Source organism: Coffea arabica, chromosome 2e (assembly GCF_036785885.1).
Source record: "Coffea arabica cultivar ET-39 chromosome 2e, Coffea Arabica ET-39 HiFi, whole genome shotgun sequence".
Taxonomy (NCBI): Eukaryota; Viridiplantae; Streptophyta; class Magnoliopsida; order Gentianales; family Rubiaceae; genus Coffea; species Coffea arabica.
Genome location: NC_092313.1, coordinates 13,527,617 through 13,551,266, shown reverse-complemented (window position 1 = coordinate 13,551,266; position 23,650 = coordinate 13,527,617). Strand labels below are relative to the sequence as shown.

Here is a 23,650-nt window from a genome sequence, read left to right as displayed (position 1 = left end):
AGTGGAATCTAATTCAATCTATATTCATTTTTGCCATTAAAAAAGTAAGATTTGACCTTTTTATACTTAAAAAATAATTGCATGTGGGTCATATAGTGATTTGAAACTAAATAGCGATAGAAAACTTAAATTGAGACTAAATTTTGCTCATTTAAATATGTAAGGGATGTAAAGTAAACATTTTAAAAATAAATAATAAAAAATTTAATTTGATAAAATATAAAAAATGTTTTGAATGATTTCCATTTAAACTAAGGGTACGTTTGATAAAACTGAAGTTTGAAAATTGAAATCTGAAATCTGAAAATCTGAATCCATTAAATTATTGAATTGTTAAGTGTTAAATCTAATACATTTGAGCATATATCACATTCAATAATAAATGAATAGTTTATCACCTATTTTTTGGAACAAGTTTTGTCTAAAAAATTCAATGCTACTTAATTAACTTAGATGTTCAATTTTTAATTATTAAACTATTAAGATTTAAATCTATTAAATTTAAGTATTGAATTAAGTTATCAAAGAACACCTAACTCTTCAACGCCTTCACCAATGTATTTGTAGTTCACTGACTGGATATCGGGTAAATAATATGGAGAATGCCCGTACTAAAGTATTAACAGAAATTATTTTTTTTTATTGCCATTTGTCGTAGTCCTCCTTTTAGCAATCAACCTCTATCTTCCCATTGAGAAATGGTAAACATTAGAGTCGGTCTTGAACCATCATGTTACTTCTCTAGGCCGAGCCTCGAGGAATGATTTAGAATCTGAAAGGTAATTTACCAAGACTAAACAGAATCATATTGTTTGCCCCAAAGCTACACTACAATGTCCTAAGTCTACCTCGTGGTGAGTTAAGGTAAACTTTTCAAGTTTGAGTATCACATTTGATCACCAAGGTACAGTATTGTCAAATGTGACGAAAAACCAGGAAGACACTATTTTGTTACAATTTACCGTAACTTGTTAAAACACCTTAAATTTTATAAAAATTTCAAAAAAACCCCAAATATCAAAAAAAAAAAAAAATGCACATGTTTCCCCTTCCACAAGAATTTTTTGGTATTTTGGACAAATATAAATTTTTCTAAGATGATTAGAATAAATTACGGTACAGTTTTAGACAAATTTCAAAAAAAACACACCTCAAATATTCCTTAAAGTATATATGATATAGAAATTAATCTTGTATTTTTTAATTTCTCCAAGTTTAAAATTCTTTATATGTGATATGCAAAGGTGATTACTAGATTAAGGGTTTTCAAAACATTAATGTTGTGTTTTGCTTCATGATTTTATTGGTTTTTATTAAGACATTTTGTTCTTGCTAGGCATAATTGGGTAACTAAAAAAGAATCACTGATGTTGGCCCAATAATTAAGGGAGAGCTGTTAGAGTTTATCCCATTGCCAAAAGATTGAAATCTTGGTCCTAGTTGTGGCTTCCTCGTTCAAATACTATGATGTATTAGTAGTGATCTATAAGAGTTTTAAACATTTCCAAGTTCAGTTCTAATATCTCAATCTCGCGAGTTTAAGAAAATTAAAATTAATACATAGATAACAATAGTAAAGAGAAGAAAGTAGTTATTACATGAGACAAGAAAGAAAATTTTAAAAATATAAAGAAAATGGCCAAATAGAAAAAGGGTAAAAAAAAATAATATAAAAAGGGCACCCTTATCTTAAAACATAAAGCGGGGAGGCAAAGTGTCTATTTGTTGAGTTAAGGGAGGTAAAGTGCCACTGATAATAAAATTCAGGGGTTTAATCCTAATATAAACGGTAGCGTTATTGCTGTTTGTTAAAACAATAGGGCAAATAAATAAATAGCAAGACTGAACAATTCGAAGAGCAGAACAGGTGAAAGACCAAAAGGAATTTTGAGTTTTGACTAAAGGGATTTTGACTTGTCCCATATTCCGTGCATCTTGCAAGTTGCAAGGACAACTGAGAACCAATCAAAACTGAATCATCACTTTCCACGTTTGACAACGCCAACTGAACCCAATTTTGTTTGTAAGTACTCTTATTAGTTACCAATTACCATTGCTACTCTCTTCACTTCTCCTCCAACACCACCTTCCCATACATATTGCAGTTATTACATGCAGAGAATGACAAGATCAAAGAGTCAGATGCCTCGGATTCAAACGTTTGTGATTCGAAGAACCCTTTAAAGGATCAAGAATCTGGTACTTACACTTAATTTGTAATGTCTTGGTTTTTTCCCTCCGTCAATATTTGAACAAGCAGGAGATTTCGTGTTCTTGCTTATCATTTTTGGAATCCCAGAATTTGGTTTGGCTGTTTCTTGTTCAATGTACATGCCATATTATTCTTTTGAAACCAGACATTCAACAATATCTAAATGCCCAATAAAGGAAAAGAAGAAATTGATTGACCATTGATGTAAAATCTTATCTATGTTTTTCAGGTGAATGTAGTCAATCTTGATTTATTGGAGGATAGAACCTTGATCCTCTATTACCTATTCTTCGTGTAATCGTACTGAATCTCTTTGTTAATGAAGATTTTGGATCATTGAATTTCTGCTTCTATTTCTCTCTCTCTAAGGCCTTTTTAATTCAGTTTTAGTAATGGTTATTGAGCCTTTATATAGATGCAGAGAACATTGGATTGATTGGGCAGAATATCTTTTAATCCATAAGTAGATGAAATTATCATTCCAAAGTCATGAATCTTGCAAGTTCTCGATAAATTAGGAGCAACTGCATTTGTTGCTGATGCAAAGATGTTATTTTTATAAGGTTGGTCAATCTGCTATTATGAAGACTCTGTCATTCAAGACAACAGTTTTAAGTTTTCAAGCAATTCTTGAAGCACAGATAGCTAGGAAGCAAGGAAAAACACAATTTCTGATGAATAGCCACATCCTAGTAATTAATGATATAAGTAGGATAAGTTTTAGATGTCGATAGGATCTTTCATGATCTAATTTCTTTTCATATTTAGGTGGCTTGTTTACAGAAGGATTCTATGCCCATTGGTCAATGTAATTAGACATTCTTTATCTTCCATGTAGAATTCAATTCTCTGCCACAATGTTGCGTGTATGGCCACCATATTGCTGATTCTTCAATCCTTGGTATGGACTGCACCTTAGATACTGTTCTGTCTTGTCCTACATCTTGGACCTATTATCACATAGTTTCTTTGATTACGAGCTCATTTATTATGCACAATTCTTTCTTATTTGCTGATTTTCTGGGCATTGCAAATCTTATTTAGAAAAGAGGTTACTTGTTTGAACCTACTAAATAACATCTATTCATTTCTGGATTCTCTCCATATTCTAGCCATTTTTTTTAGTTTCATACAGTTTCTGTGGTTCAGTCAATTTAGTAATTCTTGTGAACCCTGTTTCAGAGCCACCTCAGGTTGGTCCAAAATCATCTTGAAGCTTCTATGACCTGGTACAGAAATAGGAGGAGAGATGCCTATATGGCACGCTGCCATTGAACATCTCTCAGAGGCTTCCACATCTTATGGAAAAGGTGCACCTGAATTCTCTTGTCTCTCCAGAAGTAACTTCAAATATTAGGGGATCACCAACAATGCTTGAGCTAGAAGGTGCAATTCAGCGAGAATCACAGTCTTTATGGGCCACTGGAAAGCTTGCTGAACCAATACCTGATGGTTTCTACTTTATCACTCCGGTAATGTAGTTTATCCAACAATTCAGAATTTCCATAGCATGTGGTAGTTGTTCATAATTTTGGAATATCAGTAGTGACCTTTATCTTGCCAAAAACATTGATAATTGCTTGCAGATGTGATTGTGCTTTCCCTACATGTATCACATAATAGACTCTGTAAGGAGCTATTGTGGTAACAGACATAGTTCTTTTTTTTTTCTTTTTTTTTTTGTATCTGGTTGTCGTGAAGATTTATTTTATTTTTTAAATTGTCATCGTTGGATTTTTGTTCTCCAAAATGTCCTGTTTTCCTCTTCCCCTCCCCCCTTTTCTGCTCGTTTCATTACTCTTTCCCTGTTCCTCTTCCCCCCCCCCCCCCCTTCTCTCTCCCGTTTCTTTATTCTTTTTACCCGCATCTTCTTTCCTTTTAAGTCTCTTGTGGCTAAGCACATTGTTATGCTGTCTAACTATTTACATCTGATGGCACATCTTATTCTTTGTGCCCACATTTTTTTGTCTTTTCAGTCTATTGTGGCTAATCACATTGTTATACTGTATAAATATTTACCTTTGACAGCACTATCTCCCTATATGTTACATTTTTATAAGAAATAAGTGAATAGATGAAAGAATCTTTTGCAGCTTTGCAATTTTTTCTATTATTTTGTCAAGATAACATTGATAAAGAATTCCTTGCAAATGGATAGTAATCTGCCTTTGAATTTGACCATCCTAACAATACACTTGTTGCGTTTTGTAGGAAAGAAGATTCACAGAGTTTTATGATTCTATTCCCTCTTTAGGTGAACTTCAGTATCTGGATTCTGAAGGTTTCGCGCCCAACGTTATTCTAGTTGATACAAATAAAGATAAGAAGCTTTCAATGATGAAGCAGCTAGCTCTCACATTGGTAAAAGGACTGAGTTCAAGTCCAACTGCTATGATAAAAAAGATTGCAGGACTGGTATGTCTTCATTATGCAAGTTTTCACTTGATCATTTATTCATTTGCTGCTTCAGGCTATTTAGCAACTGATAGGCTTTTGTAACATCTTAGCTTCTTCTTCTTCTTCCTTTTTTGTTTAATTTTTAATTGAATTGATATGACAAAAGGGCATAGTTGGTCTTGGTTGTGGTCATCTAAAATTGGAACACAGCAGCGTATACATTTCAAAATGCTGAATAAACTGAGATGTATGACTAACTGCAAAGACTGAACAAGAAAGCTAATAGAATAAGGTCAATTGACAACATATGTACGGAATGAAACCCAATAAAGAAGAAAAGCCTAGGCAACACTAACTATTCAATTTCGGACATAATATAATTGAAACATGTGGAGGTTCTTTCACATGTAGGCTTTTCATGGTACTGAAACGGAGGACTGATTTTATGGTTTTATGCTAAACTTAGCACCTAAAAAAAGTATTAGTACAAGTTGAAGTCGAACTTAAGACAACAATTTTAAAATATCAAGAAAAGTATACTTAACTTCATAAAGCATAGTGGTTAGCCAAAAATGGTGTTAATGGTTGTTTGTTTGTTAATTTTGGTATCTGAGGAGATTTTAACATATATAGGTTTTCGATTTTTATAAATCCCCAATTTCGGAACCACATAATGCAAAAGGCAGCCTTGAGGAAGTCTGTCGCCAATTGGAGAATCATGGAATTCAAATGTTGTGCCAAATAAAGCATGGTTCGTGCCAATCCAGGGCAATCTTGTTCAAGGTTCTGGCTGATTCTGTAGGTATAGATAGTAAACTCGTGGTGGTAAGTTTCTCCCATTGTGTATAAATTCCACAGGTGCTTTTACTGCTATGTTGCCTGAAATCTTTTCTTGGTTGACATTAGATGACAATAAAACATGACATTGCCCCCCCCTGACGCCCTTCTCTTCTTTTTTGTTTTAGTCATTGTCTTCCTTCTCCCTGTGCTTAGGGTTTACCAAGGGAAGGAGTAATGGACCGAACAGACTCATACAAGCACATGTCTGTCACAGTGTTTCTGGATTCTGTGGAATTTCTGGTAGATCTTGTACGTGTTCCTGGTAAACTGGCACCTTGTACATCAGAAGCTATCTTTTTCTCTCATATGATTGCTTCCCGTGAAAGTGAATCAGCTTTAAATTCATATGATTCACCTATGGAACCATGCAGTCCAATTTGTGGCTACACAGGACAAGTAGACCTTGAATGGTAAGAGCATAAAGTTTAGCCTTTGTTTTTTTTTATTTTTTTATTTTTGGTTGAGGATTGAAATGCAAAGAACTTTTGTTTGTTTTTGCCTACTATGTGTTAGATTTCAGTTCAAGTATGTCAAATTTTATGTTTTGTTTCCTTTGTCACATGCTTTTCAGCACTGAACTTGAAGAATTTCTTCAGCCCTCATATCGGAGTAAGCTGGAAGCATCTACAAGTTTTTCTGGGCCTTCTATGAGGGGTGTACTAGCACAATCAAAGGCTATAGCTGAGCGAAGGTTGAAGTAGTCCTTTATTACCTTGTGAAATTAAAAGCAGATGATAATATGTTCTTGGTAATTGGTCTGTAGTATTTGATGTAAAAGTTATTTTTTATTGTTCATCGAAAATGTATCAAGTATGCCATTTGAAGACCTTAATGCGCTTATAATGTTCTTTCTGGTGCTGTTGTCAGCTTGTCACATAGCGATCCAAATGTGACAAATTCATTTTGGTGGTTGAACCAGAAGAATATGATTGTTGAACCGAATACAGCAACTTCAAGGTTCTCAAGTAACCATATGCAGACTTGTTTACAAATAGATGATTGAGAAATTATTATGTCGCTACTTTATGTGGAACCAATTTATACTTGTTTACAGTTTCAGCTTTTCTTTTTATGCTTTATAAACTTTTGATGTGTTTCTTATATGATATTATGGTAAAATTGATGAGGAGGCATTTCTGAGATCCTTCTGTTCTTGAGGAACTATAATATGTCTTTTCAACTGTTGATGAATTTAGATTCTTCTTTTGTGACCATTTTTTACATGTGATGGATGACTATTTGAATCCAAGTTATAGTTTATTTACATGTTGATGAATCAAATAGGTTAACATACTGGAGTGCTATATTCTCTCTCATGAATGAGAAACAAATAAATCAAGAAAGGAAGGGAAATAAAAGTAGTATGTTAGCTGAGCTTAAACTAGATATTCCTACTTAAGCCTCTTTTCTGTCATTATGCCTGGAAGTCAATGTGTTTCTCCAAATGGAATCGCATAAGTTAGGCAAAACTACAGCTAATAATTTCCTCATTTTGGGCAGATAATTAACGTTGTCATAGACATTATGCTTTCTTCCCATAATAAGAAAACACGATATTTGCTTTTGTTTTAAAGTTATTTCTGAATATATAACTTCTATCACAGTCCAGATCCTTACTCCTTCCAAGGACCTGGGAGATCCATTCTTGGAGGTCGCAGATATTCTTTTAGAGACTACTGCAATGATGTGACAACATCGAGGTGAAAGTTTTGTTTTCATGTTCTAAGACTACCTGGTTGTTTATGTTTACATTACTTTGTTAGATACAGACAGTTACATTACCTGATTAGACTTGGAGAGTGAAGGAAGAGAAGAAAGAGCGTCTGTTCCAGTACATTTATAGCAAGCATATCTGTTTTATAAGCTTTTCTCTTGTCCTGTTTCTTCTCTTCTCTCTCTCTCTCTCTCTCTCAGGGACAAATAGGAAACTTGTGAAATTTGAGTCTCCAAATTTTAAGGGGTCTAAGGGAATCCACACTAAGTTGGTACATTTATTGGATTTTGGAACTTATTTTTCAGTCCAATAGATCTAATAAAAGTATTCTGTTCTGAAAAGTGGTGAAATTCTCCAACAAAAAAGAGGTTGGAATGAGCTTTGCATGAATTATGGTGCAAAATAATATTTTCAAATTCACAATAAATGTAACATCAAAATATCCAGGACCAAAATTACAACCTTAACTACTGTGCTTTGCTGCAAGACTTAGCTATACATATCCCTTCTCCTACTTGCTTGTTTTACCTCACTTTTCTTGATTCTCTGAAATTTAGTTAAATGTGTTATAAATAGTCTGGTTTTTCTTTAGCTGAAGTAACTCTTCAGATTGTGATATTTGAACAAAATTACATAAGCCCAAAGTATATACTCAGGTCAGCTGGGGCATCACCAACAGAAGCTCGTAGAAGAAGGCGGCAATGTATTAGTATGGTTCCTGAGATTGGTGATGACATTGTTAGGTTAGTATTTTTATTCCCATGTGGATTAGATTTAGAATTTTTATTGGCATTTTGCGTTTATTCTTGTTAGTTATATTGATTTGTTTCTCACAGTTTTCATCGGAGTGTCAAGTCTTAATTTGTAAACCTTCACTAGCCAAATGCAATATTTTAGCGCTAAACTATATCTTTTTCATGATTCCAAGATAGATGCCACCCTTTAGCCTTGCTAATGTCTGTAGCAGTTTAATTTTCACTCTTCCTCTGGCTTAAGGATTATGAATTCGTGGCTCTGAATATACTGTGTTACAAAGATATATGGGTGGGAATTTTGTCCTAGGAATTTTAGAAGGAGACATATGGACCTAAGAAACAAGAAATGTGCTGAACAGCCTGAATTAGTCAAATTATGTACTTTTTATTTGTTTCATCTGACTAGGAAACAAGAGTGGTTACCAGCAGCAACAAAAGAAAAGGGAGCAAAAACAATCAGCTAAAATCTGCTGAACTTTTTGGTACTGTAAGACATGTCCCATTAATTTGGATTTTCACGACAAGAAAATTCAGCTATTCAGATGGTAGTGTAATATCATTCCTCATGGAAAGGAACAATTTTATGTAACTACTGCAAGTGTTAGTTCTTCAGGTTGATCCATTGAAGAAGAGTTTGATTGATTTGATTTGCTAGTTATCAAACAGCAATCAACTTTTAATGAGAAATTGAGTTAGCTGGGAAACATAATGTTCGTAAGTACCTTAGATATACCAAGTTGTTGCAAGTAGGGCAGAAATTTTGTTGCCTCAGCTACTCAGCATGTACAGCCACTACTGACCTTTTCACGCATATCCATTGACCATCAATGTCATTACAAAAGGAGACATTCCAACTGTTGCATCACTTTGAATACATTTATTTTTTCAAATGCTGCATTTTCCTTGCCCAACATCTCATATCTTATGAATAGCTGGTCTTATTACTGTCCTGTAAAAACTTCCACTGTATATGGAAAAATGCAATTAAATTCTCCATTTCATTCAGAATGCATTTGCCTAGAAGGTAACACCTTCTACTATAACTTTTCCACTGTATGAATTATTGAACCTATATTGCACCAAAATGCTTTACGTAATACCTTCTGGTTTAACTTTTCTGCCTTCTGAATTATTGACCAAAATGCCAAAGCAATCCCATTTTGTGTATATCTTGCCTGAGATTGTTTGTAGTCATCTTTGTACTGTGTGACACGTTTATACTTCTGTTCTTCTTCTTATTAGAAGCTCTCTGTCTGTTCACATTTTCATTTCTCAACTCACAACTATTTTCTGCTCTAGCTTCACAACTTAAGTACATCACCTGCAAACAACACATACCAAGCAATGCCATCGCTAGTAGCCGAAATTGCATCATCCTGGACCTGAAAAAGCTTAATTTTGAACCATGGTATAAAGTTATCAGAAACTGATTTGATTTTGTTCTGCCATCACTGTAGTAAAATTGTGTCAATTTTGTGTTTTTCTCTTTCTGTCTTTTTGCAAAATCTTCCACATAATAATACTCCTAAAATAGAGGGATCGCTATATCTATAAGTCTATGTAAAATGACGATCTTCTTTGTTTTTTCTCTGGATATATCTTCATTAGTCTCCTCAATAAGCATAGTGCACCCATTATCATCAACTGATCATCAACTGAAATTGATTGATTTTCAGTATTGTTTCTTGGGATCTATAGCCTTAATGAGCACAATAATTTATCCCATGTATCAATTGAAATTTGACTATTTGTAACTGGTGCTAATTTTTTTTAGTTGTAAGCCACTGTTGATTTCTCTGCCAGAAAGTTTTCTCGTGTGATCATCACTTGATTAGCATCTTCCTTTGCATAATTTGGTTATCTGTTCATTTGTTTGGAAAGTTATGTTAAGAGAGAAATGGTGTTCTTGTAATTACAATATCACCTACGTAAACCACTAACAAAATCTGTTAAGAGAGTAAGGGTAATATTTTGCAATAGCACTACATAGTATACATATAGGTATACCAAATTGAGCCTTTATTTCTTAAACAAAGGCACAATTAACAGAATATAATTCAGAATGATGTTTCATTAAGTAAAGCCATGTAACACTCGAAAATCATCAACAAAGATTACAAAATACTTAAAGCCTAACTTTGAGGTGGCACAATTAGAACCCCAAGCAATGAATTAACATAAAGGGTTCAGATATCCATTTATTGACTCGAACAAAAGAAACATGATGATGCTTTGGTAACTGACAAGACTCACACTCTAAAGAGGACAAATGACTGAAACTAGGAACCAACTTCTTTAAATTTTATAGAGACGATTGACTCAAGCTGCAATGTATTTAACGACGAGAAAGTAGCAGGAAATGCAACCAAACCAGTGGAATTAAGAAAGTAAAGAGCATTGTGCTCATGCCCTCCAATGTTCCTCTTTGTCTTCAAATCCTAAATGAAAACAAAAACAGGAGGAAAGGTAGCTAAACACTGTAGAAGTTTACTAACAGACATTTGATTAAAATGTAAATTAGGTATGTAAAGTACAGAAGATAAAAGCAATGGATTTAGTTCAACAGTGCCTATCCAACTTAGTTGTAGACCCATCAGCTAAAGTGACATGGGGAAAGGAAGTACACCCTTGAATACTAGCAAAACTTCTAGAAGAGAACCTGGCATAGTAGAAGATCAATAACTTACGGGTCAGGATTAGGGATGTGGAAGAGACAAGCCATAGAACTACCTTTTTGTGCCATAGAAGAAGAAGAGATGCTTGATTTGTAGCTTGGTAGTGCAAGAATTTAGCATAGTCTTTCTCAGAGACGCTAAAAGTTTTCTGGGTCCATTGTGGTGAAGAGCCTTATTCAGCTTGGTCAATAGTGGCAGCATTAGCAAATCAAAAAGGTTTTCCAACTAAATCTCAACAAGTTTCATGAGTGTGATTCTTTAAATTACAATGGGAGCAGTTGGGAGTACCTCGACCTCCACAATCCCCGTTACCTCCTCTACTTCTTCAACCACAAGAGCCACATCCAAGACCAAGTTGTTCAATCTGATTGTGGTTAGCAACAAAAGCAGACTATTAAGTAAAGTACCATCTCCCTGTGCATTCTCCTTAGTATGCTGCACACGAGCATATGAATCTGCAAAGGAAGGTATTTTTTCACCTGCTGAGCATTTGACTGTCTCAAATTCTGGCTTGAGGTGAGCCAACAATTTAAGCACCAGCATCTGTTCCCTCTAATGTCACTCGAAAGAGTCAATGCCGCATTTAACTTTTCAGATATTCGTTTGAGATGAGGAAAGTATTTAGTTACCATCTTGCTATCCTGTTGCAACTGAACATACTCCAATGAAACATCATACATCTGAGAAAGATTACTAGAGTATAATTGCAAACTACTTTTGTTGTCCCATGATAGGAACACATGTAAGCAATTCGCGGCTCCATAGAGTTCACTAGTGCTCCAAGGATTTGGGTGTTCTCTGGGATCCACACTACTTTCTTATTATATTTAGTAGGAGGGTCATCAGTGAGATGAAGTTGCTTTCATAAAAATGTCAGATGATTCTTAATGGCTTTTGACCACTGTTGATTGGTATCATTAAATTTCCAATTTTTGGTTTGAGTTGTCATTATTGTCGTGACATTAGTAGATGTCTCGACACTTTGACGAACTTTTAGCCATAACACAAACAGCACTTCAACCTATCCTGTAGGCAAGCCAAATTTTGTCCTTATGATTGAGTCCTGAGATTTCATTTATAGCGAGTGTAGTAAGTCAATTTCTTGAGACCCCTCGCACCAGTCATAGTCATTGGAAGGGTATTATTGTAAATAATAGGTTGTATTAGGTTTGTACTACTCCTATCACTTGTAATACGGTGACTAGATATTTTTTCCTAGAAACCATGATGTCAGGGTATGAAAGCTACTATGGGAGAAACATTTAGTCACTGTATTATGTGTAACCTACTAGTATTTATAGGAGTAAAACCTAATACAACCTATTATTTACAAAAATGTATTAATAGGAGTAAATACAAGAATATCCTTACTCAACAGGCTACTTTAATTTTTTTTCCTGCATATATTTGGCATCTTGGACAGTAATTCACAGGTATTTCAGCAATAATGGGCTACAAATGGCACCAAAAAGCCGCTTTTATTGCCATCTTCTTTTGGAAGAGTAGATAGGAATGAAAATTAGCCTTTTATAGCCCATATCAGTATGCATTGGTATCTATTTAATATTATGTCCTTTTTGTTGTCAAATAAAAAATTTTGCCTTACTTTATTAGTCAACTTGGAATTAGGGCTGTTCGAGCAATGAATGAAGCACTAAAAAGGAATCGCTTTCCAAAGGAGTATCTATATGCAAGTAGTAGCTGTTCTAGAAGGGAAAAGGATGATAATTCAGATCTTGAAGAAACTGTATGCTCTTCTTTTCCAATTTTTTGTGCAAACCTTTTGTTTCTTTAGTGATGCAATGGGATTTCCATTAGATTTCATTTTCTGTACAGTTTTCATCATTATATTTGGTTATTTGTAGTAAGTAGAATTGTTTGTGTTCATATTATCTTTTAATTAGAGTGTTTGTGATATTGAAAGCAGACAGCTAAACTTTTTTTGCAATAGAGTCAGTTAAGTAATTGCGTCTAAAAATAAAGGTAAATTGTTTCGTGTGGTTGCTTGTTTTTCATCCATTCTACATTCATTCTTGTGATCTATGTGCTAGATCTGATCGAAGCATAAATTATTCATCTGTCCTCATTTTTGTGAGTATAAATTTTCAGGTCTCAAAATTGCATCCAGATCATCGTGGTGAAAGAGTGACGGGATATAATTTTCATGAGAAGCAAATGAATTCTGAGAAGGCAATCTCGTTACCTTCATCTCCTCGTTATTTTACACATCATGCTTCTGGGAGGTGTGAGGCAAAAGAAAGCATCAGAGGTCCTGATATGATCTCAACAATGAATAAGATGCTTGAAATACCAAAGATACTCAACAAGAAGCTGTTTCCGTTTGAAGAGTGGAATATTGAGTTTTCTGAATTAACTATTCAAACACGCATTGGAATTGGTATGCCTTGTTTGGTAAAACATAATTTAGGACATGATTTGCCATGAATAAACTATTTGACGAATAAAAGTGCATACATTTAAATCACATTTTAGTAATTGTATAATTTCCATAGTGCATGGTCAATAAATTCAGATGTCACATAATTTATACGGAGGGTAATTTGATCAGTACAGCACAGTCTTTCCATTTGTGCCCCTGCTTGTTCTTCAGCTGCCGCATTTATTATTTTCTGTTAAGGGCATGTGAGTTTTACTGTTGACATTTTTTATCTGTAGATTAGAGTAGATAACTAAAACACTTTGGCCCTTAACAGAAAATTGAACAAGAGGTAAAGTCTCACTGATTTTTCTATTACATTCCAATCTATATAGATTAATTTCTGCTTTATCTTTTTTTGGTTATTATATTACCTAAAAAGTGTAACTGCCAATATTGCTTCTCCTGTATGTTCATTTCTAACGTCAAATAGAACAAGAGCAAAGTAGAACTTACTTTCTGAAGTTTGCTCAATTACATTTCATGCTTTTAGAAATCTGCATCAGGTGCTCTTTAACTTGTTTGATCTTGTACTATTAGATTTATGATACAAGTCATTAGGGGATGAGTTGTAGTGAATATTTTGAAGTACATTATGATCTTTTTGGTTTAGAAAATAGTATGCATTCGTGGACTTTGATTTATGTTCAATTAGAATACTATGTACTTTGCTCATCGCCTTGGATATTTGACCTCATATGGACATTTGATGATTTCTACTGCAAATTTTTCTCTTGGAACTGTGCGTGTAAATTTTTGCAGAAGTCTTCAGTTTTCTTCATCATTAAGATTAGGTTTCTGTTACAATCTGCAGGGTTCTTTGGGGAAGTTTTTCATGGGATTTGGAATGGTATACAGGTTGCAGTTAAAGTTTTCCTAGAACAAGATTTAACTTTAGAGAACATTGAAGACTTTTGTACTGAAATATCTATCCTGAGGTATTTTACTGTTTAATAGTGTTTTTGAATCCAAAGAAAAAACTTTGGCTATTGCTAACTGTCCATTTTCTTTCTGAATCCATTTCTACCCCACATAGCAATTTATTTGTCTGGCTAACATATAACTTTTTGTTTTACAGCCGTGTTCGCCACCCAAATGGTAATCTTTCTTCTTATATTTGTCATTTGCCTTTTGGATGATTGCAAGTTCTAACTAAAGAACTTAAAATCCTTAATTTTGTGTTTCTTCACATCTCCTGATGTGATTTTCTCATCGATGTCCTTTTTGGACTGTCACTTGTCCCACTCCATGTCCCACCTGGCTCACTAGTCCAACCTTCTCTGCCACAGAGGAACAATTTCTGTTGTCTTTCGTCTTCACTTTCTAAACATGGTTATTCAAGTAAACTATAGATGCAATTGGGTCCGTCATAGACCATTCACATTGTCCTAGTCTCCATGTCAAAGAACTTGTAGTTTCGATCAGTTTTAACTAATCAGTTTCAAAGTTCACACTGAATTACCTGCATCTTTCTTGATTGACTATTTGATTGGCTTCCAATTCATGGTCTGCTTTATATTTGTATGACCTCTTATTCTACATTTCCATTTAATTTGAAAATTACAATAGCAAAGAGGTTGATATTACGGGATACATCAGCTATGGTTTCAAATTCTCAGAGCTTTTCAACAGATCTTTATGAAACAGTATAGCACTTCTATGAAACAGTTTCTTCTGGCTTTTATCAAGACAAATGATCTTTATTTCATTGAATGTAGTTGCAAGGCAGTTTTCTGATTTACAATTGAAATGGATGATATTCCTCTTGCTTTACGTACATAAACTTATTATTTTGTATTCAAACTCTTTGTATACCCCTTGGAGAGCCTCATAAATCTTCACTCAAACACTATGTTAACACTTCTGATTATATTTGATTATACTAGCATATCAGTATATGCGATTCTTTTTGTATTTGTTTATGCTCTCATGTTTTGCATCAGCATTCTATATGCATTAATATGCATCAAAATGTCAAAGAACCCAGGATGATATGTAATTCTACAATTTTTATGATTGCATATTCTGATTGATCAAGAATGTATCTGTTGGTGATACTTCTATTTGCAGTTATTCTATTTCTTGGTGCTTGCACAAAGCCTCCACGCTTGTCTATGGTTACTGAATACATGGAAATGGGATCTCTGTATTATCTCATCCATGTGAGCGGGCAAAAAAAGAAACTCAGTTGGCGAAGGAGACTGAAAATGCTATGTGATATATGCAGGTATACCAAGCTGTGTTTTTAAATCTTTTTGACCTTTTCTCTTTTATCCTGAAAGTTGACTATTCAAAACTATGGCTTTTATCTTTTTCTTTAAGTTGTGACAACATATAAAAGTTGGCAACAAACCGACATGCTGGCATGTTGTTTGGTTCATATTATTTCATAAGCAAGTCACACATTTTTTAATGTCTGTTAGACTCATCTCTTGGAAACTATATAGAGCTTAAACGATGTTGGACAGTTAAAATTTTATTTCTGAGCTCAATAAAAACTAAACGAAACTAGGACCTGAGATAGGCTATGTCTACTAAAAAGTGTGACCAGGAAATTGTGTGGTATTGCCAAAGAGTAGTGAGGTTGGAGATGAATATTTGTATTTTAATGTTTAAATTTAAAATGCTAATTGAGCTGTCCACATGACGAGACTGCATTTAAATTCTTACTGTAACATATTTGCAGTTGAATCTTTTTGGAGTGAATTCCAAATTCCAAAGCTATATGCTGCATCTCTGCAGTTGGCCTTTGTGACATGTTATATGTGAAGACCAATTGGTGCAAGGTGACCAACTTGGAGGAAGAGGAATATAGCAAATTGGAATGAAGTGTCGTGTTTATAGTGGATTTTATTTCATTGCAGTTATAATACTTTTTCAACCTAAACCCTAATGTAACAGAATTTGTCCATGCAAAGTACATTGCATTTCCAGTTAAGTGAACCCTGAAGATTGTTTAATTTGGATAGAGATGTCAGATTGTTTAATTTGGATATAATTCAGACTTGATTAGTTAGATGACACTGGAAAGAGGCTAAGATTCGATCTCAGAGTCAGCACATGGATGATAATCTGGTGCAGTTTTCTCGTACATTGTTAAAAGTTCTATCAAATTTCTTTAAACGTAGAATATGAGACAAATATTATGGTGCCAATAATCACTAATTAGAATGCTGGTTGTTAAGTTTAATGTGCGGGGCAGTCAGTCTAGGCCTTTGTTCTTCTTTCATGACATCAAACTTATATGCACGTCCTGGGATTTTCATGCATACATTCATCTGTGCAATTTTAAGGGGCCTATTATGCTTGCACCGGATGAAGATAGTACATCGGGATCTAAAAAGTGCAAACTGCCTTGTGAATAAGCACTGGACAGTGAAAATTTGTGATTTTGGGCTTTCTCGGGTACTGATGACCACCCCAATGAAAGATTATTCATCTGCTGGGACTCCAGAGTGGATGGCTCCTGAGCTCATACGAAACGAGCCCTTCACAGAAAAATGTGACATTTTTAGCTTTGGTGTGATAATATGGGAGCTATGCACACTCAACAAGCCATGGCATGGTGTTCCATCTGTCCAAGTAAGTGATATACATTTTGAATTATTCTAGCTGTTAAAAAATAGAAGAGAAGGAATACAAACATGGTCTCTAATCTCTACCCTTTTCTTTTGAAGTTCACATATCATGTTTCCATTTGTATTTGTTAAGGTGGTTTATGCTGTTGCAAATGATGGGAAGAGGCTGGATGTTCCTGATGGTCCCTTGGGCAAGCTTATTTTAGGTCTATCATAGTAATTAAACATCTTGTCAGGCTGTCATTTTTTTTTTGTACTCATGTTTGACATATTTCCCTTTCCAGATTGTTGGGCTGAGCCAGATGAACGGCCTAGCTGTCAGGATATTCTTTCGCACTTACTTGACTATGAGTCCACATTGTGCTAATTGTTATATTTCCATTTCTTTTTTGGAAATCTCAATGAAATGGCAGGATGTGCATTTGCGATACTGTGAATCAGGTATTGATTTAAGAGCTATTGATTTCTGTTTAGTTGCCTGCTTATGGCTTCTCTTCATTCTAAGGAAATCACATTTATGCTTTTTGAATACTTCAGAACCTCCAGACACATCATTGACCGCCTGAGTTGCCATGCAACTCAGTTGTCAAGAACAGCAAGTCTGCGCTAGTGTGCATATTCAACTTCTTTTTCAATATTACATGTCTCAATTTGTGTTTAAAATGTCTCAGGTTATTTCAGACTTTCGGTCCTACTCAGTTTTGAAGGTGTCAACAGCTCAAGCAATCAAACTATATATTCCGTGGAAAGTTTTGCAGAAGCCAAAATAGACAACTGTCATAGCAGAAATTAGATCTGATACTTATTTATGCTTTTTGAATTCATTTTCTCTAATGCTTATGTTTATGTGCTGTACATGTTAATAAGTTGTGTTCAGCTCTCCCTATATGGACCTTTTCTCTGTATACTTTTGTTATTCAGGTTTCAGTTGGTCCAGTTTTGGTTTTCCAGGATGTTATTGTCAAGGAAATATTTTGCTCAAAGTTTTGGTAGGCACTTGGGAAAGTCATCCCTACCAAAAGATGATTGTAGGCAGCTATATGAAACTCCCAAAGCCGTGAGCAAATTTGGTATGCACCGAATCCGTACTCGATTTCAAATTCAATTTGATAATTTGAAATCGGGTATTTGACATTTGATACAAAATCGATATTTGTCAAATTTACCAAATTCTAATATGATATGAAATAAGTAATAAGATTTTCAATTTAATAATAACCGATTTCGAATTCAAATTCAGTAAAATAAAATAGGGTACCATATTACTACATTCGAATATCAAATTAGCTATATACTATTAATATATATTATATAAGTAAAGCCTATATACTATTTATATATTATATAGGTAAAGATTATTAGTTGTAAATAGTAGACAGTATCATCAGATACCAATAATAATATTTAATTATGTACAATATACTATTATAGTATTTGTAATATAACCATAATAGTACACTACCAATATTACTTATCGATTTATACACATATAGATTAATAAGTATAAGTATAGTACTAAATATTAAACATAATTAGTAATTTGACATCGGTTTATAATACATGTTTGAATTATTAAATACTTGAATATTTAACTTCAGTCTTTATAACCCCTAATCACTAATTTTGTTTAAGCATAGACAACTAAAACAATGCATATGAATTTCATATCAACATACTAGTGTATTATTTTTCATCATTAAAAGCAATCAAATCATTTGCAAATTAAGCATTTAAGCAATGTAAGAAATAAGAATAAATGTGCAAGTGTGATGCATTACATAATTTACATGTTAATCTCATTTTATAAATAAGTGATAATTGTATAAGTGAACACAATTACACAAGTGATTTAACAAACGCATTAAACAATTTACATGTTAATCTCATTTTATAAATAACTGTATAATTGTATAAGTGAGCACAACTACACAAACTGATTTAACAAAGTTAATTTACATGTTATTGACTTATTGCAGTTTTTTCCCATTTAATTCGGTTAACCCGATTTCATTACCAATTCCGAATTCAACTCGGAATTGAAATGAATTCGGTTAGCTCCAATTCGGAATTGAAATAGGTTTAAGGTTTTATTACTCAAATAACCGAATTGGGTGCACCGAATGCTCACCCCTAGAGGCCCGTGAGAAAATCGACATAGTTCCGCACTATGATATGATTGCTGCTACCACCCGATATTTCATTATGCATTGTGGTATTATAACTGAAGTTTTGTTTGAATACTGAATGGATCTCTTGTTTTTGCCCTAATGTCCGGAAGAAATAATTAACAAGAAGGAGATGCTTCAAGATTTAGACATCAAAAAGAAAAGTTAATTTGTTATGATTTAAAGTTTATCACTTTACAATAGGTATTACCTTCTGCAAACTATTGACCACTATTCAGACTCTAGATCTAGACATCCATACATACGTTACCTATTACCATACATCCGCACTCTCCAGAGTTTTTAGGAGTTTTTATGTTTGTATTCCAAAAGTCATTAGCAAAGAATAACTAAGCGTACATCATCTACTGCGCCATCCCCAAAGTAAATCCTGTAAGCAACTAAGATAGCAAGAAAAGATGTCAAAACATCCATATCTCTGCTCAAACGACCAAAAATACTGAAGCTAAAAAACATCAAGAAAATCAGAAAAGAGAACTAAAGAGAGCACTTGTTTGCTCTATGTATCGAGGATATTACACTTATCAACAAAGGGGGAAAAAGGAAATTTTGCAGAGTATCCCATTTTCATCTTTTCCACAAGATACTAAAGCCTTGATGATAATCTCACCTGTCAAACTTTTACACCTTAGTCATCTAAAAGACCACATTGAACCACACAGCAGCATGCCCAATTTTCCACCAATCATAAAATGCCCCAATTGGAATCCATGATTGTGCTATTGAAACCAGCCAAACAAAATGTCCACCAAATGATTTAATTTGAGCATTGTAAAACCAGTAAACTTCCATGACTCCATAATATGTGTCAGAAGGCCAATCTACAGAAGCACAAAGTAAAGGCCTGATATCCACTGCTCACAACACGGGTAACTCAAAGTATACAGTTGATTGGCAGATGGAGTTGCGCGCATAAATACTTTTGCTTCTCATTATTGAAAGGGGAAAGAAGAGTGAATGCTCAAACAAAAGGGGAAAAAAAAAATTCTTCACATTTTGTATGTTTCTCAACTGCTCTGAACCCCTAGTGAAAGAAGACAATAGTTACCCAATTCTTAAACAGACATCAGAAGTGTCAGTATCATGTGATACATTGAATTTCTAATCATACAGTCAACAAAGAAAAATTTTATTACTTCACAACATGTACAACAAAAGATCCCAATGGAAGGTTGTACAATTTTCTCATTTTTCAGCAAATGCAAGTTTTGTCGCATGTAAGAACAAAATAAAAATTAAAAAAAATAAAGAAAAGAAACTTCCCTTTTTCAAGGCGCTCTAGGGTCCATCCCATGTTGCCAAACATAAACAAGCTCATCCCATCCAGTGCTTGCTAAAAGCCCTTCCACAAGTACGCTCATGTCTACCCCAACTGTGAACTCAGTATGATGATCATACCTCCCTATAAGTGCATCCTCGACCATGTAATCCCACAAACATACAGTCATATCATATGAACAAGAAGCAATCACACTTCCTCTATGCGGTGAGAACTTCACTTTCCTTACTGCATACCCATGTCCATTTAGAACTGCCACAGGAACCCTAAAGCTCCTCACATCCCAAACTTTAATTGACTTATCAACTGATGCAGTAGCAATGACACAATCGTCATACTTATTCCAGTCACAAGAAAGAATTTCAAACTCATGTGCAGGTAAAATCATGGTCGATGCTGCAAAAATCAAGATTCAGAAATTCAGATACTGGTGACTTTGACTGCAGAATGTTAGGTCACATATGGTTTAAGCAAAGGCTTGCTCGGTAAGCAGCTAACAAATAGCATGATTCTTGGATTACTTAGATTTCTGCACTCTTCCTCAATGCAATACTCAATGAAGAAATTTAATATTTTGCCCTCCAAACCTTTTAGGATTTCACAAGCATTTAATTCCGAAAGAAAGGGGAGGCTAATTGGATGAGTGAGCAGTGACATACCTTAACCATAATAGTGACTTTCAAGCAATGTCGAAATAATAGAATTCAGATTTCCGTGATTTCTATATCTCCTATATGCTGAAATAGCTTAATAGTGAGGCTGGATGGCATTTCCATTTGAGGCATTTTTCACAATTTCGAAAAGAAAAAAAAGGCAATCCAAGCTATGTGAGTATTGTGAAAGACACAGAACATTTTAAAAATTGTTTGAGTGCTTTATTTCACATGCTGCTGGAGCCTCTGTGATTTAGTATGAAAAAATAATGCCTAGATCTCCATTATCTTGATTATCTTCCATGTCTCATTGTTATGATCCAGTCTATTGATAGTAAGACCATAATTGAAAACCATGTTTTTTAAAAAAAAAAAAAAAAAATCCTCCTCTCCAAATGCAGGAGTATTGGAAGATTCATTATTGCCGATCACATTCTGATCTGTTGATCTTGGAAGCCAACTGGAGGCTCAACACGCAATAACTCTCTTCCCCCTCTTATTCTACGGTATTTACACCCCTTATTTGACTAAAGTCCTTCCCTAACTTTAAAGAAGTATTTTATTATGATAACCTGGTTGTGAGACTCAACAGAGTGAAATATGAACAATTGCACACTACAACTATGACCTTCACAATTTAGGGAACAAGTAAATTATCTGCATTCAATTGTCTTAGGGAAGCATACATGTCCAACTCATGTCTAAAATGTGCTCCTTCGTCAAGTTTTGGGTTGCTTAAGACTTCTTCCTTTATAAGAAGTTTTAGTTCATAATCCTTACACGGCATCTACATTCAATTTTCATTATCAGCCACAAGTATTGTTACCTTTCTTTTTGAGTTATTGTTTCTTCAACACCATACATAATTTGACCTTATGTAGCAGAAGTGAAACTTACAGATGCTAAAATGAGAAAAGGAAAACAAAAGATACTGACATGGTATAATCCAAAGTCATTTTTAAGTTTGTAACTTCTTTTTTTCCCCGAGCAAAGCTTTTAATCAATCCAAACTCTCATTATGAACAATTACCTTAGTCTCATTATGCTTTTACTAGAACAATTTCCCCAAAACTCAAACCTCACTTCCAACATTAGAATAATTTCTGCCTTCCTATATGTGGTAAGACACCTAATCTTACCCAGTCTATTTGTTCAATAAAACCTTTAACACTTTAGCAGCATTCTGCATTTAGCATAGACCAACCAATCACTGCTCTCAACTCATGACTTTGAAAAATAATACAAACTGAAATCACCCTTAACTCACAGGACAAATCCATGCCAATTTTTTTACCTCCGTCAAACAATCAAAATTTTTATTCCATAACCTACTATTTGTGCCACAATTATTTCTTGCATTACGCACAATGAAACGTTTCAGCCACAAACTTCATGAGTGAAAGTAAATTCGAACAAAACAATCAACTCCAACATTTAACGCTTCATGGCACAATAACATCAAATTCTTACCAGAATAGAAGTACCGCAAAAAGGCTATAAATTCCAAGTCTAACATGATTCCCAAACTTCCCAAATTCTTCAAACAAAACATAATGTAATCGAAAAAGTCAAAATACAGCATCATATTCTCAACTTCAGAGCAAAACAACAGCATAAAAACAACATACAGTCCTTGTATCCATCAAAATACGATCAAATGTCTTACAAAATTCTTCTAATAATCAGGTTCCCAGGCACTCCAAAGGTTTTAAACGAAAACATGCAATCTACTCAAAACAAGTCACCACTCATTTCTCAACTTTACAGCAAAAGAACATATCAATTCCATATAAGGATAAAAAGACCAAAAAAGGGCTCAAAATTCTGGCTCTAACCAGCTTCCAAACATCACAAATGCATTAAGTTGAAACATTCAATATATAATGCACTTGAACAAAGTCAAGACCACGCTCAAACTGAAGTCCTTACAAGTTACAAGCATTAAGACCACGCTCAAGCTTCCTATTTGACCTGGTTTCCAAACATCCCAAATGCTATAAAGAAAACATTCGATTCAATTTGAGCGAAGAAAAAGTCAAGCAAATTTCATTCCATAATCCAGAGTAAAATTATAACATCGACGTAAATTCAAACTCTAACCTGGTTCCCTGACATCCCAAATGCGAGCAGTACAATCCCCTGAAGCCGAAGCAAAAACATCAGCATGTCTAGGATTCCAAGCAGTAGAATAAACACAATAAGCATGTTCCTTGAAAGTCCTAACACTGGACGGCCGATCAACCGTCCAAAGCTTAACCGTGTCATCCCAAGAACTCGACAGAAAAGAATCTTTCCTCACAACATTGTAATCCACCGAGTGGACTTCTCTGGTGTGTTCTTGAAGGGACCTAATAGGATTGGCAGTTGGGGGCAAGGAAAGGTCGTATAGCTTGACGGAGCCGTCAGCTACGGCGGCGACGATGAGGGAATCGTGGGACTCTGACCAGCAGCAATCGTAGACCCCGTCGGCAGTGTCGAAGGAGGATATCTCACTGATGGGTTGACCGGGGTTTGCTGGACTTGGGGAGAGTTGGAGGACGTGAAGACGGCCGTTTCCGAGGATGCCGAAGTTCTGGGCGGTGGCGACAGCAAGTTGGGATTCGTAAAATGGGCTGAATTTCACGGAGTAGCCGTTAAATGGGACCTTGAAGACTGGCATGATGGTGGTGGCCGGAGGCGGCGGAAGGTGGTGGTTGGGTTGAGAATTCTGTAATAGAAGTCTTAAAAAATAAAAAAGTCGATTTTTTCTTGGGAATGTAGACAAATTTGGTTTAGGGGGTTTATCTGTAAATTTTTTATTCTACATTACTACAGCTTCGATTTAGGGGTTTATCCACAATTTTTTAGGTGGAGCAAATGGCTAATTTTTATTTAGAGAAAAAATTTTGCTTAATAGTGTAAACCTTTAGAAGATAATTCTCAAA

General features: G+C 34.6%; 2 protein-coding genes across 9 annotated transcripts; one reads left to right on the top strand and one right to left on the bottom strand.

Annotated features, from left to right (window-relative positions):
• Positions 1-1,843: 1,843 nt before the first annotated feature.
• Positions 1,844-17,544, top strand: LOC113731080 (serine/threonine-protein kinase EDR1). Of its 8 annotated transcripts, none has more exons than XM_072079069.1 (19): positions 1,882-2,023; positions 2,106-2,199; positions 3,051-3,113; positions 3,395-3,684; positions 4,424-4,627; positions 5,243-5,434; positions 5,603-5,859; positions 6,021-6,140; positions 6,317-6,406; positions 7,054-7,149; positions 7,820-7,906; positions 12,223-12,340; positions 12,703-12,991; positions 13,845-13,968; positions 14,109-14,128; positions 15,101-15,257; positions 16,324-16,612; positions 16,893-17,049; positions 17,280-17,544. In XM_072079069.1, exons 4-19 carry the CDS (start codon positions 3,514-3,516, stop codon positions 17,399-17,401), a joined length of 2,493 nt encoding a protein of 830 aa, XP_071935170.1. In that variant the 5' UTR covers positions 1,882-2,023; positions 2,106-2,199; positions 3,051-3,113; positions 3,395-3,513; the 3' UTR covers positions 17,402-17,544. The 8 variants fall into 8 exon arrangements, with proteins under 8 accessions (XP_071935175.1, XP_071935170.1, XP_071935171.1 ...); XM_072079070.1 differs by having other exon boundaries at positions 2,981-3,113; XM_072079074.1 differs by lacking the exon at positions 3,051-3,113 and having other exon boundaries at positions 1,844-2,023; positions 5,575-5,859.
• Positions 17,545-19,902: 2,358 nt separating this feature from the next.
• Positions 19,903-23,513, bottom strand: LOC113731079 (peroxisome biogenesis protein 7). Its single transcript, XM_027256137.2, has 2 exons — positions 22,827-23,513; positions 19,903-20,469 (listed from the first exon to the last, which is right to left on the bottom strand). Exons 1-2 carry the CDS (start codon positions 23,383-23,385, stop codon positions 20,063-20,065), a joined length of 966 nt encoding a protein of 321 aa, XP_027111938.2. The 5' UTR covers positions 23,386-23,513; the 3' UTR covers positions 19,903-20,062.
• Positions 23,514-23,650: the final 137 nt, after the last annotated feature.